The sequence below is a fragment of the Neofelis nebulosa genome, chromosome 4 (assembly GCF_028018385.1).
Source record: "Neofelis nebulosa isolate mNeoNeb1 chromosome 4, mNeoNeb1.pri, whole genome shotgun sequence".
Taxonomy (NCBI): Eukaryota; Metazoa; Chordata; class Mammalia; order Carnivora; family Felidae; genus Neofelis; species Neofelis nebulosa.
In genome coordinates this window covers 55,636,463-55,659,123 of record NC_080785.1, presented here as the reverse complement: position 1 = coordinate 55,659,123, position 22,661 = coordinate 55,636,463, and the positions used below count along the sequence as shown (strand labels likewise).

At 40.4% G+C, this 22,661-nt stretch overlaps 1 protein-coding gene across 1 annotated transcript in view; it reads left to right on the top strand.

Annotated features, from left to right (window-relative positions):
* Positions 1-22,661, top strand: part of DNAH11 (dynein axonemal heavy chain 11) — a 367,119-nt gene that overhangs the window by 83,104 nt on the left and 261,354 nt on the right. The window contains exons 19-28 of the mRNA XM_058724852.1: positions 2,110-2,226; positions 2,360-2,446; positions 6,270-6,428; positions 7,815-7,898; positions 9,655-9,813; positions 12,712-12,834; positions 13,633-13,755; positions 15,032-15,256; positions 16,755-16,846; positions 18,469-18,595. Of these exons, the coding sequence (XP_058580835.1) occupies positions 2,110-2,226; positions 2,360-2,446; positions 6,270-6,428; positions 7,815-7,898; positions 9,655-9,813; positions 12,712-12,834; positions 13,633-13,755; positions 15,032-15,256; positions 16,755-16,846; positions 18,469-18,595 (1,296 nt within the window). The remainder of the gene's footprint in view (positions 1-2,109; positions 2,227-2,359; positions 2,447-6,269; positions 6,429-7,814; positions 7,899-9,654; positions 9,814-12,711; positions 12,835-13,632; positions 13,756-15,031; positions 15,257-16,754; positions 16,847-18,468; positions 18,596-22,661) is intronic.

The following is a 22,661-nucleotide window of genomic DNA, read 5'->3' as shown; positions in this document are numbered from 1 at the left end:
TCAGCCGGATCTTGGATCTTAATATATAGAGAAACCAGTGGTAACACAGATCATGTAACCACGGCTTCTAGAATTTCTGTTTTAAGAGTTTGGCTCATTATTTAAGGTCAATGCATTATTGAAAACACTGGGCTTTTTAATATTTCGAAAGTGGGCTACACTTTTAGCTATGTGTGTGCCTCCATCCAGAGGAAAAATAAGACTTAAAGGCACTACAAAGTACATGTGGAGGATAACAGTGCCCCAATCTTATTTTAATTAAAGTAGTTTGTGATACTGTTTCCTCCTCATAATCATTAACAGTTATAACATTGTCCAGATGCTAGCCTGTGCTTGATTCTAGGCTAAGAAGCCCCTCCTTGTGGCTGTGTCCTTACTCACTGTCTACAATAAGGTCTGAGGCTAGACTAAACTTTAATGTATAGCTTTTATTAAGTCCCTTCCTTGTTAAGAAGCCTTCAATGACTGCCTTTAGTTTCTGAATACTGTCTCATTTCCATACAAGCCTCACCCCAACCTGGGCTGGTAATCTTACCTGGCAGGATCTCCAGGGAGCTCCTGCTCATCTCTGCCCATTGCAACCCGGATATTACTTTGAGCCACAGAGTCAATGCTAACTCATTTTGGGAATCATATCAGTTAGACTTTGGAGATCATCTGATCTTTTGGTTTTCAATGAAAATCTATTTTTATCAAGCAGAAGCTTATTCGGAATCCTAAATATGAAGCAGGTAACAGCAGGTCTGGTGTAGTCAATAAGGGTTAAGGGGCGCAAGCCCAGGGATGTGACTTTTGCACCTGTTACTCCGGAAAGGATTCCAGGTGATATTTGAGTTCCATGGAATCGATGGGAAAAGGCAAGGTGAGACTGTACAGATGAGGGTGCCGAGTTTTGATGAGAAGGGTGGAGGAAGATGATGAAGGACAAGGACGTTTAGAACCCAGGTCTCTTGGTTCCTGGTCTGTTCTGGCAATTGCTGTCAGGAAAGTTGCCTTCCAAGAATTTTGTTTCCATAACCCCTAGACCTCCTGATGGAAGTTAACACATTCTGTCATATGGAATAGTTCTTGGGAGCCTCTCATTCACTCTGATGGATTACAAAACAGTTTAAGTGGAAGAACGTATTTTATCTTTGTGGTACCCCTCCCCCCACGTGGATACAGTTGACACTTAGCACAGCGTCCTTCTCATAATTGGCAGCTACCCACTCAATCATTCATCAGATATTTATTGAGGGTTACAAATAGTCTTTAGAACCTTTGTTTTTGCTCTCGAGCTACACAAGTAGAGTCCCCTAGGGGTGGTTTTGTATGACACAACAATTTCAGTGTCCCAAGGAGATCAGAGAAACAATGCTCAGTTAGTCTGGGCACAAGGAATGCTTTTCAACAGTGGTTCTCTACAAGGGCTCTTCAAAGAAGATAATTTGTTGACCAAATAGGTTGTCCTGTTTGCACTGTAGTCAGGGAGTACAGGGTTGAGTTGCTACCTGGACTGTTTATTGCCGGTTTTGTCCTACATCAAGTAGGAATTAACCTTCTCTTCCCTTGGCTTCTTTTTACTTCAGAAATCCGGGACAGTTACAGTGAGCCTAACCTAAAGGCTCGAACTGTCCATTTAGAGAAAGGACACAAGGAGCTTTGGAAGCTAGAGGAAAATGTGGGCTTAGATTGATTCACGTTTTCCTCTCTGTCCCACCAGTTTCAAACAATCTTTCTCCACTTGCTAAATTGCTCAATCTGGCTCTTTTTCCACTTGTTACACAGCAAGGAAATCCTTTCCAGAGTGCTTTAATTTTATTCCCTCAACAGCAAAACAATTTGGAGATTGGTGTGTATTTTGAAAAGATTTTCGTTTATTCTGAGAGAAATCTTACACCAGACAACAGCCCTGGTTTATACTTGGAAGACATGGATCCACTGGCACCAGGGGGTCAGCCTGGCTCTGAGCCTTCTGGCCACTGGAATCTTTCTGGGGATAAGCATCTTCTCTTCTGGAAGAATGAGATGTCCTGGGTTCATTCAAAGAGGCTGGGATCATGGAGTCTTGTGGAGTTGGTTGGATTGAGGCATTGAGGTAATTTCCCATTTGCACCTTTGTGTTTACAGGAATTACCTGAAAGATGGGAAACGACCAAAAAGATTGCAGTGACTGTCAGACATGCGGTCTCACCTCTCCAAAATGTCGAAGTCACGCTGCTGAGGAAAAAATGTATTTCCTTCGATGTAAGCTAACTACCAAGTTTTGTGGGTATTTTTGTTGGTATTCCCCCCCCCCCCATTTTTAAGAAAGATTTTACAAGAATAATTGAGGCTGTTGTTTGAGATTCACTGTCAGATTTTTTTCTGTCCACATCAGGAAAAGCAGGCCGAGTTCAGAGAGAGATTCAGACTCTATGCTCCTCTCCATTTTAATACAGAAAATCCGTACACTGTGCTTGATAAGGTAACGCTGATCTCAATTATTTTTTGCTACGATAGTTATTTTAGAAAGTCAAATTAGATACTGCGATATTTTGCCTTAGTTTTGCGGTTAGTTATCGCAGTTGAGAATTAACTCTTTAAACTGGTTCATGAACCTTTCTCCCCAATAGTGATTTAAATCCTGTCTCCCAAAACCGCCATCATTATCAAAGTAATCATGTTTGTGAAAGTAACAAAAATGACTATTTTTAAGCACTTACTATATATATGTGTCAAGAACTTTAAGCATATTACTTCATATTCTTTCTTCCAGTTCTTACAATATCCCCATGATAGAGCTTTTGTTCTCCTTTTTTCAGCTAAAGAAACCATCGTGTGTAATTAAGTAACACTGGAGATTACAGTTAGTGACAGATTAGTGTTAAAATTCTACCTCTCTAATTTTTTTAAAACAGGAATTTTAACCGTTTTGTTGTTTACCATGTGATACTTGGCTAGTGACTTTTAACCATGGTTAAAGAAAGATTATAATTTATTCCTAACTCTGGATAGGAATATTAGTCCTGTAGTCCTCATTCGTAATGAACTGCATTATTATAGTGAATTCTTAAGAATGAGTATTATGGGCAAATAATCCAAAATGGTGAATAGTTTGCTTGAGGCTTGAAAAAAATGTTTTAAAAGTTTATTAGAGGGGTGTGTGGGTGGCTCAGTTGGTTGAGTGTCTGACTTTGGCTCAGGTCCTGAACTCACGGGCCGTGGGTTTGGGCCCTGCATTGGGCTCTGTGCTGATGGCTCAGAGCTGGATCCTGCTTGGGATTCTGGGTCTCCCTCTCTTTCTCTCTGCCCCTCTCCATCTCACGCTCTGTCTCTCTCTCTCTCTCCCTCTATCTCTCAAAAGTAAATAAACATTTTTTAAAAATGAAAAAAAAAAAAGAAAAATAACAGAAATTCTTAACCTAGCGTCTAAAATAAGAAATGAGTTGGTGAGGTTTAGATTCAGGAACGGTGAATCTTTCTGAGATCTTCATGGAGACTTCCATCCTCTTTTTACTTCATGCTGGAGATGGTCTTTACTCCTTAGACTGGTATAAAACTTACAGCTTGTACCTCTCTGTCCAATTTGTAGATTGAATTTAGTTATAACTGCCTTAAAGCCTTTCAGAAAACACCATTCTGTAGCAGATCTTCTTTTTTCACTTGGCTAAAGCAAAGTGGTTAATGTATTCACTGTGGGTTAGAATATGCTAATAGAGTTGTGGAGTTTTTAAAGATTCTATGTGAATTGCAGGTGGTCTGAACAGATTGTGGAAGGGGAGACATTTTTACTTGACTAACCAATGTGCTGTATGTAAACATTTACTATAGTTATTTATTGAATCCTACCATTTGCATGCTATAATATAACAGCATATAGTTAAATATTTAAAAGTCAGAGATATTTATCCTTGTACCTACAGAATGTGTTGAGGGATGTTTTGAATATAGTAGGGCTGGGTTACCTTTATTTTGAAGTCATTTTCGTGTGTGTGGCTCATACATTTAATACTCCTCTAACTGGATTCATCCCAAGGCATGTAGGTGCTTATTCTGGGCTGGTAGTAGACCCTAGCATTCAAGGCACTTCACTCCATGAGGCAGAAAACCATTGCCCCTTCAGGATCAGAGGGAGTGGTATGGTGAATTTCTCCTTTATAACAGATTCCTCGGTAAACTTACATTATGTGCTCTTGTTTCTTCATATCCAAAGGTACAGTAAACAGTTGAATTAACATTACTAGGTATATATATTTAGGAATAATTTAGTGTAAGTAATCTAGGAAAAATGACAAATAAAAGGGCTGTTTACTTTGGGGAGTGTGGTAGTCTAGACATTTAGAAAATCCTTTTGTAAAACAGATGCTGAAACATGTTCAGAAATGTGCAACTTTTTTTTTTAGGTTTATTTATTTGAGAGAGAGAGAGTGTGAGATGGGGAGGAGCGGAGAAAGGAGAAAGGGAATCCAAGCAGGCTCCACGTTTTGAGCATGGAGCTCGATCTAGGGCTCCAGCTCATAAACTGTGAGATCACGCTCTGAGCTGAAATCAAGAGTTGGACGCTTAACTCATTGAGTCACCCCAGGCACCCCTACATGTGTGACTTTATATCTATTGCTGAGCTCCCAAGAAAGCTCTGAAGGGCAGGGAAAAAAAGGAGTAGCTGAATCTCAGATGGAAAGCAGAGGCAAACAGAAGCTTCTGCTGTAGGAGTAAATGAAACGTTTATACCAGGGGACACAAAAATTCCTGGGAGAGCGTCAGTACTGGTTACACAGAGGGCCTTAATGACCATCTGAAGAATAAATTAATTGCAGTATTCATACAAAGTCACAAATGCAGTATTCATGCAAGGTAGTAGTTACACAGTAGTAGAAATCAGTGAATTTCACAGAGCCTCACGACTATGGCTCAAAGCAGGAATTGAAATGTCTTAATATAGAGTATAAAGTTATTCACATAAATTTCAAAAAAAATTTAACCTTTTGGCATTTAGCAGTACCTATATATATAGTAGAAATATAAAGATCAGGGGAATATTAAATAAAATTTGGCAATTAAATTTGTGGTGGGAAGGAAGGGAATAAAACTGAGGAGGCCATTAAAAGTTACCAATAACATAGTCCTAAGCCGAAGGTACGCACACACCCCACACCTTGTTATGTGTATGGAATTTTTCATAATAAAAAAAATTGGTAAACTGAGTCATAGCATTGCAGTTCTTGGTTATAAAGACATAACTTGTAAAAATGAAATACATGTATAATGAGAGAAGATTGAAGTGCTCATATTCTTCTTGATATAGTAGGCAATTGGGAGAGTTGAAACCTGAGGCCCAGAAGGATTAAGTATGAGTATTGAAATTTAAGAAAACCAGAAGAACTAAAGTAATGTAAGAGTTGGGTATTGAGAGGAGGCTGGGAGAAAATATAAAGTGGAAAAACAAAGTTAAGTCCTCTTTTTGCAGAGCCAGTAACCTAGCGTAATGTCTGAACTTGATAAATGAAGAAGGAGCAGCTTGTGCATGGAATTGGGAGTTGGAGAAATGGCACCCAGAAGGATTGGAGAGAGCAGCAGCTTTTGCTCTGCGTTATAGGCTCTTCTGTACTCCTCTAACTTTAACCATGTGAACACACTACAGTGTTAATCAAAACTAAAATTAAGAGTTGGCTTATCAAGAAAGAAAAAAAATGACTCCGTTTGTATTTGGCGTAACACAGACATACATGCATAGACGGGATGGTAGCTCAGCCTTGGGAAGGATAATTGTACAGTGAAATTTCTCCTGCTGTGCTGTTTTTATCTCCAGTGTTTTATTCCATGAAGTCTCTTCAGTACATTTCGTACTACTGATAATCTCTAGGATATTTTTTAAATCCGAAAGTTCTTTTTTTAAAGAAGTGGTTTCTTCTTAAGTGGAATCTTCTAGAGCCTCACCATTTGCTCTCCAGCCAAGTCCCCAGCTATAAAATGAAAATCAAGAGAAAAAAAATTGTACTCATAGAAAATCTGATGCAAGAGCAAACTTTGCTGAAGCATGTAGGGGGCAATATTGGTGACAGGTTTGTATTTATTAGTAGTCTACTCTGAATTTTTGAGTAGCTGTGAGTTTGCTTATCAAAAACCTCCATTTTACCAATAATTATACTGCTGATTTCTTTTAATGTTCATTTTAAAATGAAGGTTGCAAATGTTAACATAACTGGAGGTGTATAGAACCACGTGGCTTCTCTTTCTCTGGCAGTTCATTGGACGTTAAGGGTGTTTGCGTGCATGTGTGTGTGTGTGTGTGTGTGTTTTCTCCTTAGGCAAATCAGGAGCTTGAAGCATTGGAAGAAGAAATGTTGCAGATGCAGGAATCTACCCATCTTTTTGAAGTGGCTCTTCCAGAGTACAAACAAATGAAGCAGTGTCGCAAAGAAGTAAAATTGCTCAAGGGACTCTGGGATGTCATGATTTATATCAGAGTAAGATACTACTTTGTGTGTGTGTGAGTGCTTTTGTATAAATAGGCAAATTTTAATGTCCGTATCATTTTGTAGGGGTTTTATAATGTGAAATATGTGTGTATCATATTCCCCTCCCCTTTGAATTATAATTTGTGTATCTCTTAGAAGATTCTTCTCTGAATCAGGTTTTTAAAAAGATTTTTAATTATTTATTTTGAGAGAGAGAGAGAGCACAAGTGAGTGGGGGGCAGAGAGAGAGAGAGAGAGAGAGAGAGAGAAAGAGAGAAAATCCCACGAGGGGCAGAGAGAGAAGGAGGGAGAGTGTAGAGTCTGAAGTCCCAAAGTGGGGCGCATGGTCACTCGATGCCTGATGTGGGGCTTGAACTTGTGAACCTCTAGATCATGCTCTGAGCCAAGTTGGATGCCTCAATTGACTGAGCCACCCAGGTGCCCCTATTTTTAGATCTGAATGGAACTGTGTGTGATGAGTTGACTGCTTCAAGTTCTTTTCAGGGATTATGTGGGATATAAATAAAATTAATATATAACTGTATAGTATGTGTATATGGTTACTTGTGCATGCAGATTCATGTATATCCTCCTACTTACATGTACATGCATCTATAATGGACCTGACTAAAGTTAATTTATATACTGTTAATTCATTTACAATCTTCAGTGGGAAAATACATTCTGGGGAAGTAGGTATATTGCAACATGTGTTATACATAATGTTCTGTGAGGTTAGTTGAGAACCATAGAAAGAAATATACTGGGGTGTCTTGTTGGCTGAGTTGGTTAAGCATCCAACTCTTGATATTGGTTCACCTCATGGTCTCACAGTTCCTGAGGTGGAACCTTGTTTTGGGCTCTGCTCTGACAGCATAGAGCCCTTTTGGGATTCTCTGGTTTTTTCTCTCTCTCTGTGCCCCTTTCCTACTCATGCATGTGCGTTCTCTCTCTGTCTCTTTCAAAATAAATAAAAAAGGAAGAAATATAATAAGGGACCTAGAATATGGTCAAGAAATTGATGAGTGTCTTAATAATGTTGTAAAATTGTCTTATGAAAACTCATGTTAGATGTAGAGTTTTAAAATCTGGAATTCATGGTAATATACTTATCAACTCAGAGTACTCAGGATTAAATGATGATGGTATGTATATGGAATTTGTCATTGCGACTAAAAATTAATACATCTTCATGTTTTCACCTTAAGTTTGATAGGTCCTGACAACTTTTTTGTTTTGCTGATACCGAAGTTTTGACAAGTGCAGTTAATATTTAAATAATTGACTCTTCACTGGATGATGGAATCACTGTGTATCATCAGTTTATATATTTTGCTGTGGAGACTTGATTTCACCAAATGTTGTTGACACTTTTATCTGCCTGTGCGTTTTCAGAGAAGCATTGATAATTGGACTAAAACCCAGTGGAGACAGATTAATGTGGAACAGATGGATGTAGAACTCAGAAGGTTTGCCAAGGCAAGTTCCATAACTGTCGATTACAACCATTTATCTTTCTCAGCACCACCTCCTTCCATCTTGCCTAACTGAGTGTCTGGTATATTGGGCTGGGTGTCCTTATTTACTTCAAACAGGATGATATGAGGCAGTACTTTTTTTTTTTTTTTTTTTTTTTAACTCTCAGCTAGTTGCATTTCTAATCGAGGCTCCCTTTTTGTGAATGAGTGGGTGAAAACATACTAGGGCAAATGAATCTGTGAGTAGCAGCTATAATCTTGAGCTAGCTTTGGCTTTCTAGAATGCAGGATGTTAAGATTATAAGTACCAGGGCAGAGGGGTGCCTGGGTTAACTCAGTTAAGCCTTTGACTCTTCATTTCAGCTCAGGTCATGATCTCCTGGTTCATGAGTTTGAGCCCTAAGTCGGGCTCTGTGCTGACAGTGGGGAGCCTGCTTGGGATTCTGTCTCCCTCTTTGCACCTCCCCCGCTCTTGAGCGCATTATGCGCTCTCCCTCTCTCTCTCTCCCTCAAAATAAAATAAACATGAAAAAACAAGTACCATGGCTGACAGGGTAGGCTTAAGAAAGGTTTTGAATTCTTTCTTTAGCAACCATTATTTTGTATCTTAAAAGATACCCTTTGATTCTGAAATTTGGGGCAACTAATTGAAGTATGCCACTTGTGAATTTATATGGAATACTGTGATCTTTATTGACTCTTCTGATATCCCAGAGGGACTCAATATATACAGAACAGACCTTATTTGAATGTAGTGCTTTGATAGCTAGTCCCCATAGCTGTATGCCCTTTAAAGAAGGTAGAACCTCTTTGGATAAGCCAAAATGCACAGAAGTGAAAGGCAGTTAAAAAGTGTCAGGACTTTTTACTTTTTTGTTAACGTCTTTGTGTTGATCCCATCCTGTGCTCGGCTCCTACCAAGGCTTTCCGTTTTTTTCCCCTCATATTATCCTTATCCTAAAGACCATAACAAAAATGTCCCATGATTCTTTTGGATGTCAGGGGGTCAGCATATGCCATTACTGTGCTTAGGCCCCCATTTGTCTTTGCTACAGTTTGATTATCTGACTTCAGAGAGACACGTTAATGCCCACTCTCAGCTGAAGCCATTTTTTTGTTTTAATAAAGTGGCATTGTCCTTTTCTTTGTGCTGAATTGTTTTATTATGGGTTTTCTCATTCACAATTTTCAATGTTGTTTCATGGGCCAAGAAGACAGCCAAGTCAGGGGCCCTACTTGATACATCTTAAAACCATGAAATATTTAAGTGCCAAGGAACAAACATTCAGTGGTAGCCAACATTTCAGGGCTGCCATTTAAACAAGTCAGGTCTTTGAAGGAAGATCTTAGTAATTCAGGTTAACAATCTCTGTTTTCTGCTTACTTATGTTTCCAGAGGAGACGCTCTTCTTTGCAAAGGTCCTGGAAACTCTCTTAACTTGCCTATATTTAATGTCCTATGGGTTTCCTCATGGGATATCCAGTTAGCGCCTATGAATAAGAAACCAGTGAATCTAAGTGGCTTGTACGTAGATGACTCATACAAATGAGAAGATCCTTTCTATTTCTCTGATTTTAGTCCTTAACCTAGGGGCTTAGATGCTTTCACTCTTTAGTAATTCAGGGAAATATAGATTTATTCTTCTATAGAAGACAAATTATAAAATGTACTATTATATCTGAAGATCTGTTTTTTTGCTTTTTTTTTCTTTTCTTTTTTCTTTTTTCTTTCTTTATTTTTTTTTACTTTTCTTTAGGAAATCTGCTCACTAGACAAGGAAGTCCGTGTATGGGATGCTTACTCAGGCCTGGAAAGCACGGTCAAGGACATGGCGGCCTCCCTGAGAGTGGTCACAGAGTTACAGAGCCCTGCTCTCAGAGACAGGCATTGGCACCAGCTGATGAAGGCCACTGGGGTGGGTTTCCCGGGTCTTGTTAATGGAATATTTTTGTGACTGTTAAGTGTTATTCCTTGGTTTACGTTGTTTGTCTGGAATGAAGTGGGATTTGTGAGAAAGCTTCTGGTCAAGGGATGCCTAGGTGGGTGGCTCAGTCAGTTAAGCATCTGACTCTTGATTTTGGCTCAGGCCATGATCTCATGGTTCATGCATGTGAGCCCTGCATTAGGCTTTGTGCTGATAGCAAGGTGCCTGCTTGGGATTCTCTGTCTCTTTGTTTCTCTCTCTCTCTGCCTCTATCCTAGCTCCTGCTTGTGCTCTCTCAAAATAAATAAACATTAAAAAAAAAAAAAAAAAAAAGACTTGTGGTCAAACGGAGGAGATCAAGTTCCTCGAGTTAGGACCAACAAACTGACCATGCGGAGATCCCATTTCAGCCCCTGCTGTAGACTGAATGTGTCCCCCAAAATTCATAGGTCGAAGCCTAAATCCCCACTGTGATGGCATTTGGAGGTGGGGATTTGGGGAGATAATTAGTTAAGGAGGGTGGGGCTCTCATGAATGAAGTTAGTACCCTTAGAATGGGATGGAATGACCAGAACCCTCTACCCTCTGCCTTGTGAGGGTATAGCAAGATGTTAGGCATTTGTAAACCAAGAGAGACTTCAGCAAGAACCCAACACTGTATCAGAGGACTCTCGTTAGGATCAAGCGAGATCATGTGAAGGCCTTGTATGGAGCACAGCATGGCTAGAAAGAACCTCATGGTTGTGGAGAGGATCAGAGGGTATAAAAGTGAATTCAGGGGAGAGAGAATTCTGAAATTGTGATTTCTTCCCCCCACCCCTACCCTAGGTCATTTAATAATGATGGCCTTTTGGGGCACCTGGGTGGCTCAGTTGGTTAAGTGTCCAACCCTTGATTTTGGCTCAGGTCATGATTTCACAGTTCTTAAGTTTGAGCCTCAAGTTGGGCTCCATGTTGACATTGCAGAGCCTGCTTGGGATTCTCTCTCCCTCTTCCTCTCCCTCTTCCCCTCGCCTCTCTCTCTCTCTGCCAGTCCCTCACTTGCACATATGCTCTGTCTCTCAAAAATATATAAATAAACCATAAAAAAATTATGGTCCTTTGATAGTTTTGATTTTATTGGAAAGCATGAATGATTTCTCATGTGTCAATGAGACTTGAGGTTATATTTTCTAGTCTTCATCTTAAGAGCAGATGTACCAACTTTTTTTTTTTTTTGGGGGGGGGGGGAAGGTGATCTTTAGGAGTTCAAAATATGTAAAAGGCTGCCTGATGAGTGTGTTGTCTCTTAGGCACACATTGTGAGGAAAGGCTTTCATGACTTGAAAGCAAAGTTGGCAGAGTGGGGAAATTGAGGAAGGGGACAGTCAGGTGAAGTGGGCATAGCCTAGGCTTTATTCATCCAACCCGAACAATAACTCTGGGATCTTGGTCTAGTTACCTGTTCTCCATACCCCACTTGCCCCTTGTATGAAATGAAAATAATGCTGTAATGCCTCCCATACGGATTTGTTAAAACATTGGAAGTGAGATTATATACATAGATGAAGTACGTAGCAAGTTTCAGTTAACTGCCCTTGAAGCTGCTATTATTATTGTTACTATCATTATTACTGCTATGCTTTCCATAGTCTTTTAGACTTTGGATAATTAGCCTTGGTAATTGATTGATTAATATATTCATTCAGAAAATCTTTATCAAATCTTCCAATATGTGATAAAGTATGTGTCCCTCTCCTTTATTTCCTCCAGTGTCATTTCTCACACCATTTCTTACCTGTATCAGGCCTTTCTAAAAGGCAGAAAAAGGCACCTCTTCCCAGGCTATCCTGCAGCAGCTAGATTCAGCCTCCAGTTGTTGACTGGCTAGGTGTCTGTGTTTCAGTGCACAGATTACACAACTGATCAGGGTGGCCCCGTTACACATTCCTGCTCATTCTTTTTCTGAGACAGAACTCAGTCCACGGCCCCCATCACCTCTGGAGTAAGGTCAGAAGTGATGCAGACATAGCACTCATCTGGTTTGCTCAGGACTTGGCGGGTTTTAGCCCTGAAGGTTCCACCTCCCAGGAAACCCCTAATCGTGGGCAAATGGGAATGTGGAGTCACCTCTTTGGAGAGGCAGAAGGTGGCAAGCAATGTTAGAGATTGGGGAGAGGCAGAGAAGGCGGCCGCTACCTAGAAGCAGAGAAGGTATTCTTAGCAGCGGCAGGAAGGGAAGTAGATTTTCTGCAGCTATGTGGCTGAGTCAGCTCTTCATGTTTGAGGGGGGCGGTTGAGTTTGAGCACTTAGGAAGAGCTGAGGGCTTAGCAAATGCTGGGGTTGGGGGTAGGCAGTTAACAAGATGATCGGGAGATAAATGTGAATGATATCTTCACATGGTAATAATGAATAATGACCCTATGAGTGAGAATATTTTTTGCCAAGGAACAAAGATTAAATTAGTGACAAAACTAAGTTAAATCACGGAAGCAACTGGGAATTATGTTCAGTGAATAGAGTACTTTAGGAAGAAAAGACAAATGAGCTACTCCCTGATCCCTGGGATTTCAACCAAATTAAAATAAATGAACAATGTGATTCTCTTTAAAAATGGGATTTGTGGGCAAAGAGATAAGAAATGAGCTGACAAGGGAAGGATATGAAACAAAAGAATGCAGTGGAGTGTGAACATGGCCAGAACCTTGGCCCTAGCTTTAGGTGGGTGATGCCTCAGTAACTATGCGTTAAAAAGCATTGTCTTTAACGGGCCCCACCTTGCAGAACCAGAGGTGTGCTTAGCAGCTGACTTGAATATATTTAGCTGTGATCGGTTTTTCTGGCCATTAGGCCAAAGAACCATTAATACAAGTGTAATGTAAATTTCGCCCTTTTTTCTTGCAAATTAGGTCAGATTTTCAATAAACGAAGCCACAACTTTGGCAGATTTGTTAGTGTTGCGGTTGCACCAAGTGGAAGATGATGTCCGGAGCATTGTGGACAAAGCGGTGAAGGAACTGGGGACTGAAAAGGTGGTGTCCTTGGGCTGTTTTCCTTTTACACCGAGCTAGTTCTGTGCTGTAGCCCCTAAGAGTCTGAAGCCCCCATGCCATGAGTGTGTCCCATGAGTCCCATTTTCTTCTCTGCCACTAGTTTGTGTGTGACTTGGGCAGGAATCTGAATCTTTCTAAGCCACAGTTGATGTGTAAAACAGGAGGGTTGACCCAGTCGATGATGATGATGATGATGATGATGATGATGATGATGATGATGATAGAGAACACTTAAGAACATGTCATTTGCTTTGTTGCAAGCACTGCTGTTAGTGCTTTATTTACAGTATTTCATTTAATTCTGAGGTAGGTAATACTCTGACCCTGTCTTACAGATGAGACAGCTGAACGGCAGAGAGGTCCCTAACCACAACCCCCCACCCCATCCCCCAGGTTCATGCAGGTTTATTCAGGCACTAGAGCACTACCTGTCGTCTTCTGGCTGATGTGAAAATCATCTCTAACAAATGTTTAGATTACTTTGGAAGTCCCTTTCTGCTCTAATGTTCTGTTTCAGTGAAGCATGTAAATCTCAGATCCAACAGAAATTTGATGTTAGTGTGATGCTTATTTTTGTGAGGTGGAATTCGTTCTCTGAACCTCATCACCATGAATAATTTGCAGGAGAAAAAATGAGGCCAGTAGTATTGGATAGCCCTTTATTTTTATTTTTATGTTTTGCAAATTGTGAAAGTTTTTTAAAATTCCAGATGATATCCTAGATATTGGTAGTAAATTAAACTTCTGTGCACATAACTTAATACTGTTTATGTCTAGGCTATTATTGAAATCAGTCAGACCTGGGCAACCATGGAGTTCTCTTATGAAGTTCACTATCGGACGGGCATTCCGCTGCTAAAATCTGATGAACAACTTTTTGAAACTCTAGAGCACAACCAAGTAAGATGGGTATATTTACTGAAGAATTTGCCTTTTAAATGATAATTATAAACTTTTTCCAAGTTCTAGTATTCAGTATTTACTCGTTCATTGGGCATCTACTTGTCCTGACTCTGGGCATGGTACCCTTTGAGATCAAAAGGTGTGAACACTTGTTCTCATGGAACTTGTACTTGAGCAGGGAGACAGACAGTAGGGCTCCAAGGAGTCTAGGAAGTGACAGAGAGGCTCTTTGTCGGGTGGGTGAAAGACCTGGGGAGAGCCTTGTGAGTTGGGCTGGTAGTCAACAAAGAATGTCAATCAAGAGGGTGTTGTGGGCAGTGGGGACAGTGATGGTTGTCAGGGGCTGGGGAGTGGGGGAGGTGGGGAGATAAATTGGTCAGAAGGTATACATTTCCAGGTATATAAGTAAGTCCTGGGGATCTAATGTATGTCATGGTGGCCATAGTTAATAATACTGTATTGTCTACTTGAAAGTTGTTGGGAGAATAGATCTTATTAACACACCCCTCAAAAAAGTTTATGGTGATGGAGGCGTTAAGGAACTTTATTGTGGTGGCCATTTTACAATATATACATGTGTCAAAGCGTCACATTGTACACTTTACTCTTGAATCATGTAACATGTCCATGATAGCATATTAAAATTGGTGGTAGAGGAGAAGTCAAATGTGTTAAATACATACAGGTGAAAGAGAATGACAAGAGGCCTTTCCCCTGAGTGACTTCCTGAGATTATAGCATCGGAGAATGGTCAGAAGTACTCACCAGACTGTTCAGCATTAATGCTTGGTTTGTCGACTAAAAGAGGAGAAAAATGGAAACTTCAGGGCCTAGGAAGCTGTAGAGAAAGTTCGTTTTGGTTTCTTTTTTTTTCAGTTTTGGGAGAAAAAGAAGATTTATAACCTTGCAATTATTAATAGGCAGGGACCCCAGGGAGAGACTGAGAGAAGATGAAGGAATACAGTGTAATTCCTAAAGCCACACCCGGGAGCATAGTATTTTTTTCTGCCTACAAAGAGCTACATGGTCTTCCTGTGGAAGACACATGAAATGCAGTTGCTGCTACTTATCTTTTTTCTTTTGGAAAAAAACGTCTGTATGAATATTGAATGCCAATCGTTCATTTACTTAGCAAATACTGAATGCTTATTCCGTGTATGGCACGCTAGATCCTGGGAATCCAGCAGTAAACAAAACGGGTATGGCCCCTCCTTCACGGTACTTTCAGTCGCCCACCTGAGCTGTTCCTTACCATTCTTTTCCTTTGTTTTAGGTTCAGTTGCAGACTCTCCTTCAAAGCAAATATGTGGAATACTTTATTGAACAAGTGTTAAGCTGGCAAAATAAATTAAACATTGCAGACTTAGTCATCTTTGCTTGGATGGAAGTCCAGCGAACTTGGTCTCACCTGGAAAGCATCTTCGTTTGTTCGGAAGATGTTCGAATCCAGCTTGTGAAAGATGCTAGAAGATTCGATGGACTAGATGCTGAATTTAAGGTTCATAGAAGACAGACTATTTTCTAGCATAGCAGAGTTTTCCAAACAATATAAAAATCTTATAAAAAACATAATTTGGGGGTATTTCTAAAAATACGCTTTCACGTTGTAGGATGCCGATCAGGAAGCTTTATCTAGGGAAGGGTCAGATAGTAAGTATTTTAGGCTTTGTAGTTGTTTATGGTCTCTGTCATAACTGCTCTACACTGCCACTGTAGTGTGAAAGAAAACAGACACTACATAAATGGGTGTGGCTGTGTGCCAATAAAACTTTGCTTATGGTCACTGAAATTTGAGTTTTCTAGAATTTTCACGTGTCACAAAATGTTAAGCTGCTTTTGACTTTTTTTTGAACAGGTTAAAAATGTAAAAACTATACTTTGCTCCTAGCCATACAAAAAGAAGCATCAGGCTTGATGTTTCCCTTAAGCCCTGGGTTGCTGACCCTTGCAGTAAGGTCTTAATTAAGTAAAGTACTTCGGGCGGGTGGAGGGGGGTTGGGGAAGCCAGTAACAATACTACTAGTTACTTGTTTATTTCATACGCGCCACAGACAACACATAGAGATGTACACATGATAATGATAAATGATTGGAAAGACTTTCAGCAAAGAGTAGTGGCTATACGTTTTTATATAGAAATGGGGAATAACTATCTTTCTTCCTATCTAAAGAACACCCAGAGGTATATTTTAACTTATTTTTTTAATGTTTATTTACTTTATTTTTGAATGGAGAAGGTTCAGGGAGAGGGGGAGACAGAAAATCCCAAGCAAGCTCCTAGCGCAGAGCCTGATGCAGGGCTTAAACTCATGAACCGTGAGATCATGACCTGAACCGAAATCAAGAGTTGACCATTTAACTGACTGAGCCACCCAGGCATCCCCATACTATTTTAACTTTTAAGGAAGAAAGAATAGACTGCTGAGTATTCGTCTGATTTTCATATGTGAATATACTCTAAGATTCTGGGTTCTCTGTCTCGATTCTTTTTGTTTGGACCCAGAATGGTGGTAATGCCCATCGAATTTATTTTGATAAAAACTGTGTGATTGTACCTTGTTTTTGGCCTTCATCTAAAAGTTTAAAAGCAAAAGTGAGCAGACATGGGGTTAGAAGTCTCTTTTGCCTTATTTTCTTACAATTCTTCATTTTTATTTAAAATCTTTTTTTAGTATTTACTTATTTTGAGAGCAAGAGAGCAAGCAAACAATGGAGGGCAGAGAGAGGAAGGGAGGAAGGGAGGGAGGGAGAGAGAGAGAGAGAGAGAGAGAGAGAGAGAGAGAGAGACCGACCCCAGCAGGCTCTGCACTGTCAGCATAGAGCCTCATGTGGGGATCGATCTCACAAACTGAATAATCATGACCTGAGTTGACAGACACTTAACCAACTTAGCCACCCAGGTGCCCCTGTTCTTCATTTTTAAATTCCTCAAATGGATGAAAAATTTAGAAAAGTAATTTCTAATATCAATGGCTCCACCTTATACTTTCATACAGGAGTTAATGTTGAAGACAGCTAAAATAAAGAACGTTCTAGAAGCAACATGCAGACCTAATCTCTATGAAAAACTTAAAGATTTGCAATACAGGTAATGATAAAACTATGAAGTGATGAATTTGTTATAATTTTATGAGATTGCTTTTAAGTATGTTACAGCATTTAACATCATGTTATTGTAGATACAACTGTTAGTAAATTTATGATTTTGCTTATAGTTGTCCAGTTACCTTGGACATATTCAGTGGTACATAGATAATGTAAATCAAATACATTTCTCTTTTCCAAACGGGCTATCATAGTAGTAAAATGAGAATATTATCAAGAGAATTGACATGAATGATCACTTCTTTTATTGAACTATCCTCCAAATATTTATTAAGCATCTCTTCTCTGCCAGCAACTTGGAATGCACTTAATAATTTCAAGTCTTTTTTTTGGGTATACAGCTAATACTAGAAATTACCCTTAGAAAGCATGTTAGTATTTATGAAATCTTTGTCCTAAAGGCCATTTGTATATTCTGGCTTTTGATTACAAATGGGCAGTCAGGTACTAAAAGAAGTTTGTGCAGAACTGTGATTACTTTTTATTGCAAGGTAGAAAAGAGCTGTAGATAAAAATGAATATTACATAAACAAAATTATTCATGCTCTGGAAGTTTTTTAGAGGTAAAGTTGGCCATAATTTTAAAAGGGTAGATTTCCACAGAAGTTAGTTAATTTCTTTCTTTCTTTCTTTCTTTCTTTCTTTCTTTCTTTCTTTCTTTCTTTCTTTCTTTCTTTCTTTCTCTCTTTCTTTCTCTCTCTCTCTCTCTCTCTCTCTCTCTCTCTCTGTCTCTCTCTCTCTCTCTCTCTTTCTTTCTTTCTTTCGTTCGTTACTTAAGTAATCTCTTTACCCACCATGGGGCTCAACTCATGATCCCAAGATCAAGAATTGCATGCCCTTCCACCTGAGCCAGCCGGGTGCCCCAGCAGTTAATTATTTCTTAGTGATGTTGGAGTCTCTGGGGTTATCTAAGAACAATAAAGCAGAAATTATTCTGAATCTTAGGACTCCTCTGAATACCAGAGAGAGTTGAAGCCACTTGTGGTTCATAGGCATTCACTGGGGAAAGGAAGACTTTAAACCAATTACATCTTAACTGATACATTTTACACTCTGGATGAGTGATGCCAAGCCCAGTTTCTCTTGGCAAGTAGGAGGGTTATTAAGAAAAGTGAAGAGTGGGGCACCTGGGTGGCTCAGTCAGTTGAGCATCGGACTTCAGCTCAGGTCATGATCTCACGGTCGGTGGGTTTGAGCCCCACGTCGGGCTCTGTGCTTACAGCTCAGAGCCTGGAGCCTGCTTCACATTCTGTGTCTCCCTCTCTCTCTGCCCCTCCCCCGTTCACACACTGTCTCTGTTTCTCAAAAATGAATAAATGTTAAAAAAAAAAAAATTTTTTTAAAGCGAGGTGTGACCTCAACCTAAGTCTGATCTCTGTTTAGCCTTGACTGGTGGTGTGTTTGTACCTGTCTCCTCCTGTTTGGCATGATGCGTATCTTAGGCACAAGCAAGTTGCTGGGGTCACAGAGAGGGAGTCAGGCTACCTGTTCAACAATAAGCTTATTATGGTGAGCAGACAGATGAGAGGAGCTGGGTTTTGTATGGTTGTTGTTTTAATAACTGAATGGGGAAGATAGGCAGGTAAAGATCTTTCATTTCCACAGGCTTTCTCTTTGTGAAAAAGCTCTTGCTGAGTACCTGGAAACCAAGCGTGTGGCTTTCCCGAGGTTCTATTTCATCTCTCCTGCAGACTTACTTGACATTCTCTCGAAGGGAGCTCGGCCTAAACAGGTAAGGAATATATATTTTTTGCAAGGGTCATATTCTGTGTTAGCTAAGGAATGCCACACTTTCTCTGTCATGTCAAATGCCACCTGCCGTGTCACATGTGCCGGGAGATAGAAAATCAGCAATAAAAATGGGTGATGCAGCAACAGAGGGATGTCAGAGGTGGTGCCGAAGGAACCAGGTCCTCAGTAAAGGGAAAGGATATCATATGCACAAGGCTTAGGGCCCTGCAAGAAGTTAATGGAAGAACCATTGGCTCCAAATCCCCCAGAATTCTGGGACGGGGCCTGGAGTGTCTTCTGCCTGGTTAGCAGCTTTCTTAGGGGAGAATGGGTCCCTTGGAACAAGACTGTTGTGGGGTCTCTGTACTGCTCCCTGACTCCTGAGTCACCTTCATAAGTCTTGAGTGGTGTCAGAGGTGGACTGTGTCATTTCATGTTGGTCCTCCAGCTAGCCCTCTAATTTTCCCTCACCTGTGCAAGAACACCACCCCTGACAATATTTACAGCAAATAAAAGCAGCTATTATCTTTTGTAACCTGAGGGCTCAGATCACAGACTCAGTACAAATCCCGAAGCATTCCTTCCTGTACACATTGAGAGGATGTTGCCTTTGACTTCCTATTGAGTTGTTGACATCCACGTAGGTATTGCAGTGTTTACAGCTGACAGAGGCTCTCAGTCCTGGACCTGACCACAGACAAGATTGTTGTAAAGCTCTAAGTTGTGCTTTATCATTGAGGATTTCTGTCGACATTCTTTCTCTAGAGATTTCTATGCATTGTCTTTAGAATATGTATCACTTCACACTGTAGTTTCCTGAATTCTACTGTTCTTTGGATACAGCATTTATCTTGATTATTTTTCTCACACTCATCGCTTCTTTTCGACCCTAAATTTGGTGGCTCGTCACCGAAAGATGGCTCTTCTTGCTGCTGATAATATGAGTGCATTCGTGCTATTAATGCAGAGTTGTTAGTTGAACTTGGACAGCATTTTGAGGATCAGCCCTCAGTTATAGTTTCCTATATTCACACTAACTTCCAGATGGCTTTGTAAATATAATTTGTCTGATTACATTGACTAGCAATCCAGTATATCCATCTCTCATTGATGTATCACATAATTGTATGTTTGGGGTGTTTTTTTTGTTTGTTTGTTTGTTTGTTTAAACTAGTCTGAAAGAGAGCAGTCATAAGCCCACTTAAGCTTTAGTTGCTTCCTGGGAACATTCTCATGACCAGCAGGTAGAACCTCGCGGCTGATTGTGAGGTGGAAGGTATCATATTCCATTACAGGTACATGTTCTGGAAGGCTTTGAAATCCAAAATATTTATCATTCTAAATTAAATTCTCAATACATACATGAGAAGAGAAAGGTATAAATCTGTACTAGGATAACATTGTTTTTCTTTTAATTATATTCCTTAAACATAGTAAATACTTGTATGACTGGTTTACTGAACAGTATTAATTACAGAGAATACAGGCTTGTGCAAGTTTTATTTTCTATGGTTATTAATCGCACATGTGCCCTACTGTATCTCCTTAAGTAGCAGACTACTGTATAACACACGGGATAGGTATCTAACATCCTGGTCTCTTTTTCTTACTAAAAAAAAAAAAAAAAAAATGAAAGAAACCAACAGCAGCTCAGCAAGGTCTAGTTAACAATCCAGACTTATCTCTTTGTTGAGGCCAGGCTTTCACACAATAAGTTTGGAGCTGGAAGGGAGATGGTGATTATTTTATTGTACATCCCCTTCCCACCTGTTTATCATGGAGAGAGGGCAGGGCTATCATCTGTCAGTCATTGCTTTTCTTTTTCTTTTTTTCTTTTTTTTAAATTCATTTATTTTGGGAGAGAGAGTATGAGCTGGGGAGGGGGAGAGAGAGTGAAAGAGAGAATCCCAAGCAGGCTCCGTGCTGTCAATGTGGCTGGATCTCACAACCCTGCAATCATGACCTGAGCCGAAATTAAGAATTTGGATGCTCAACTGACTGAGCCACCCAGGCATCCCAAGGCCTTTCATGATATTTGCTCCTGATTCTTGGACCAGCAATGACTTACTCTTCTGTGTCCTCACCAGCAAGCATCCACCTGTTGGGTCCCTTGTGGAATAAAGGTGCCAGTCCTCAGGGAGCACAGGGGAAACTCCTAGGGGATATATATTAGAGAACCAACTCTGTGTCAGCACTTCCTGTTCTTGCTCTGGGCAGTGAAATCGGCCATCGGGTTATATCTTCTTTCTCCTTTTCTACATCAAATGTCCAAAGAGGTACATGTCACAGATTGACTTCCTAGAGGCACCTATAGCTTCTGTGAGTGATTCTTCAACACCTATCTCACTTGGTTGGGCCAAAGAATTCTTTACCTTCCCCATAAGGAGTGAGGAAAAGGCACAGCGTCTCCTTGTGGGCTGATAAGTCATAGGCATGAAGGATGCCACTTCTAGTCCCCACCTCCCTGCAGTACTTTGTATAGAAAGGGTATATGGAAGCAGAAGATGGAAAGGAGTTGAGGTTGTGTCTTACAGGCCCTGGAGGGACCCACCCGTCCTAACCCCTTTTTGCCATCTTCGGAACATGCATGTTCTCAATGCCTCTTTGTCCTTAGTTGAAGTACTGGGCTGGTGCTGGTGGAACAGGTCATTACTGTTCTGCTCACCAGTTCTCTTTATCTCCTTTCAAAGAATGAAAAAATGCTTCGCCTTGGCCAGACAACAGGTTGGCTCCTTGGGACAAGCATCCCTGATGCCAACTTTTTTTTTTTTTTTCCATTATCTTTCCTAAATTAGAGGCTGAGTTTATATGTATATATAAATATAAATATAAAAACTTCAAAAGTGTAACATTTAAATCATTATTGTTATGTTTTCAGTATCACTTCAATGTTAGAAGGTTCTCTAACACCCGTAGGACTCGCAGTGGAAGCCCTCTCACCCCCCTCCTTCCTAATATTTTAATCAGAAGTTCTAAATCTCTGATTCACCTCCGTTGCCCGGTCCTAGTGCTGCTGCCACTCCTTAATGAATTACTACATGCTATAAGACATTCAAAAGATGTGAAAGTGAAGCTGAAATAGTAAGACCACAGTACAGGGGCTTCCAAAATTGTTCACAGCCATGCTGATGAATGCCACCGGCAGTGCTGTCTACCCCATGCTGACCAAAGGAGGCGGGTGTTGCTGCCTATGAGCAAAAGAGTCTAGCCACCTGGCTACAGAGCAAACATGGTTTACAGAGGTCTTGACCGTCAGCTTGGAAAGGATTACGTTTTTCATGTTTTCGAAACTGATATTTTAAATTGTCCTCAAAAAACGATTTCACCGAGATCTTTTAGTTACATTAATGAAACTTCCAACAACTGAAATTCACATAAAATGCTATCCCACTGTTAGTAAAGGTTCATTATTTTAAATGGTGTTTCACTTCATCTGTGGTAGAAATAACCACTCAGGAGTGACTAACAGTCGCGGGGGAGTGGAGGGTGGGTGTGGGGACTGGGAATCGGTAAGGAGCTACGGGCAGTTTGGGTCATCCAGAGCCACAGTCAGCTTCTTTGCCTGGCATGGTTCTGCAAAGTGCAGGTGCATTTGGAATTCTTGGTCGCTTACTAGGGAATAGTTAATGCTTTTGGCAGTGAAGCCACATAGCCTGGCCTTGCTGCACTCTTACCTTCTTTTCACTCTCGGAATCCGTTTTGGACCACCAGCCACAGCTTTTCCGCCTCTGCCTTTTGTACTTGAATTCCTGAATGTGCTCCCTGTCGTGTGACCAAAATAACATGGCAACTGCAGCTTGTGGAATAACAATGCAATTTCACCAGAAAAGAAACCCTTTGTGGGTAGATAACTCATGTGGACATCTTGAGAAGGACTTGAATTCTTGAGGCCCCCTCCTCTACCCACCGCAGTCAATTTAACAGTGTGAGCCAAAGTGAGAGGTTCTGCAGTTAATTGTGGAATTTGATCAGCCAGGGAGGTCTGATACCCTTACAGCCTCCATCCTCGAAGCAGAAATTCCCAAGTGAGTTGGAATACCAGAGTGATGAAATCAGTGTGTCTAGAG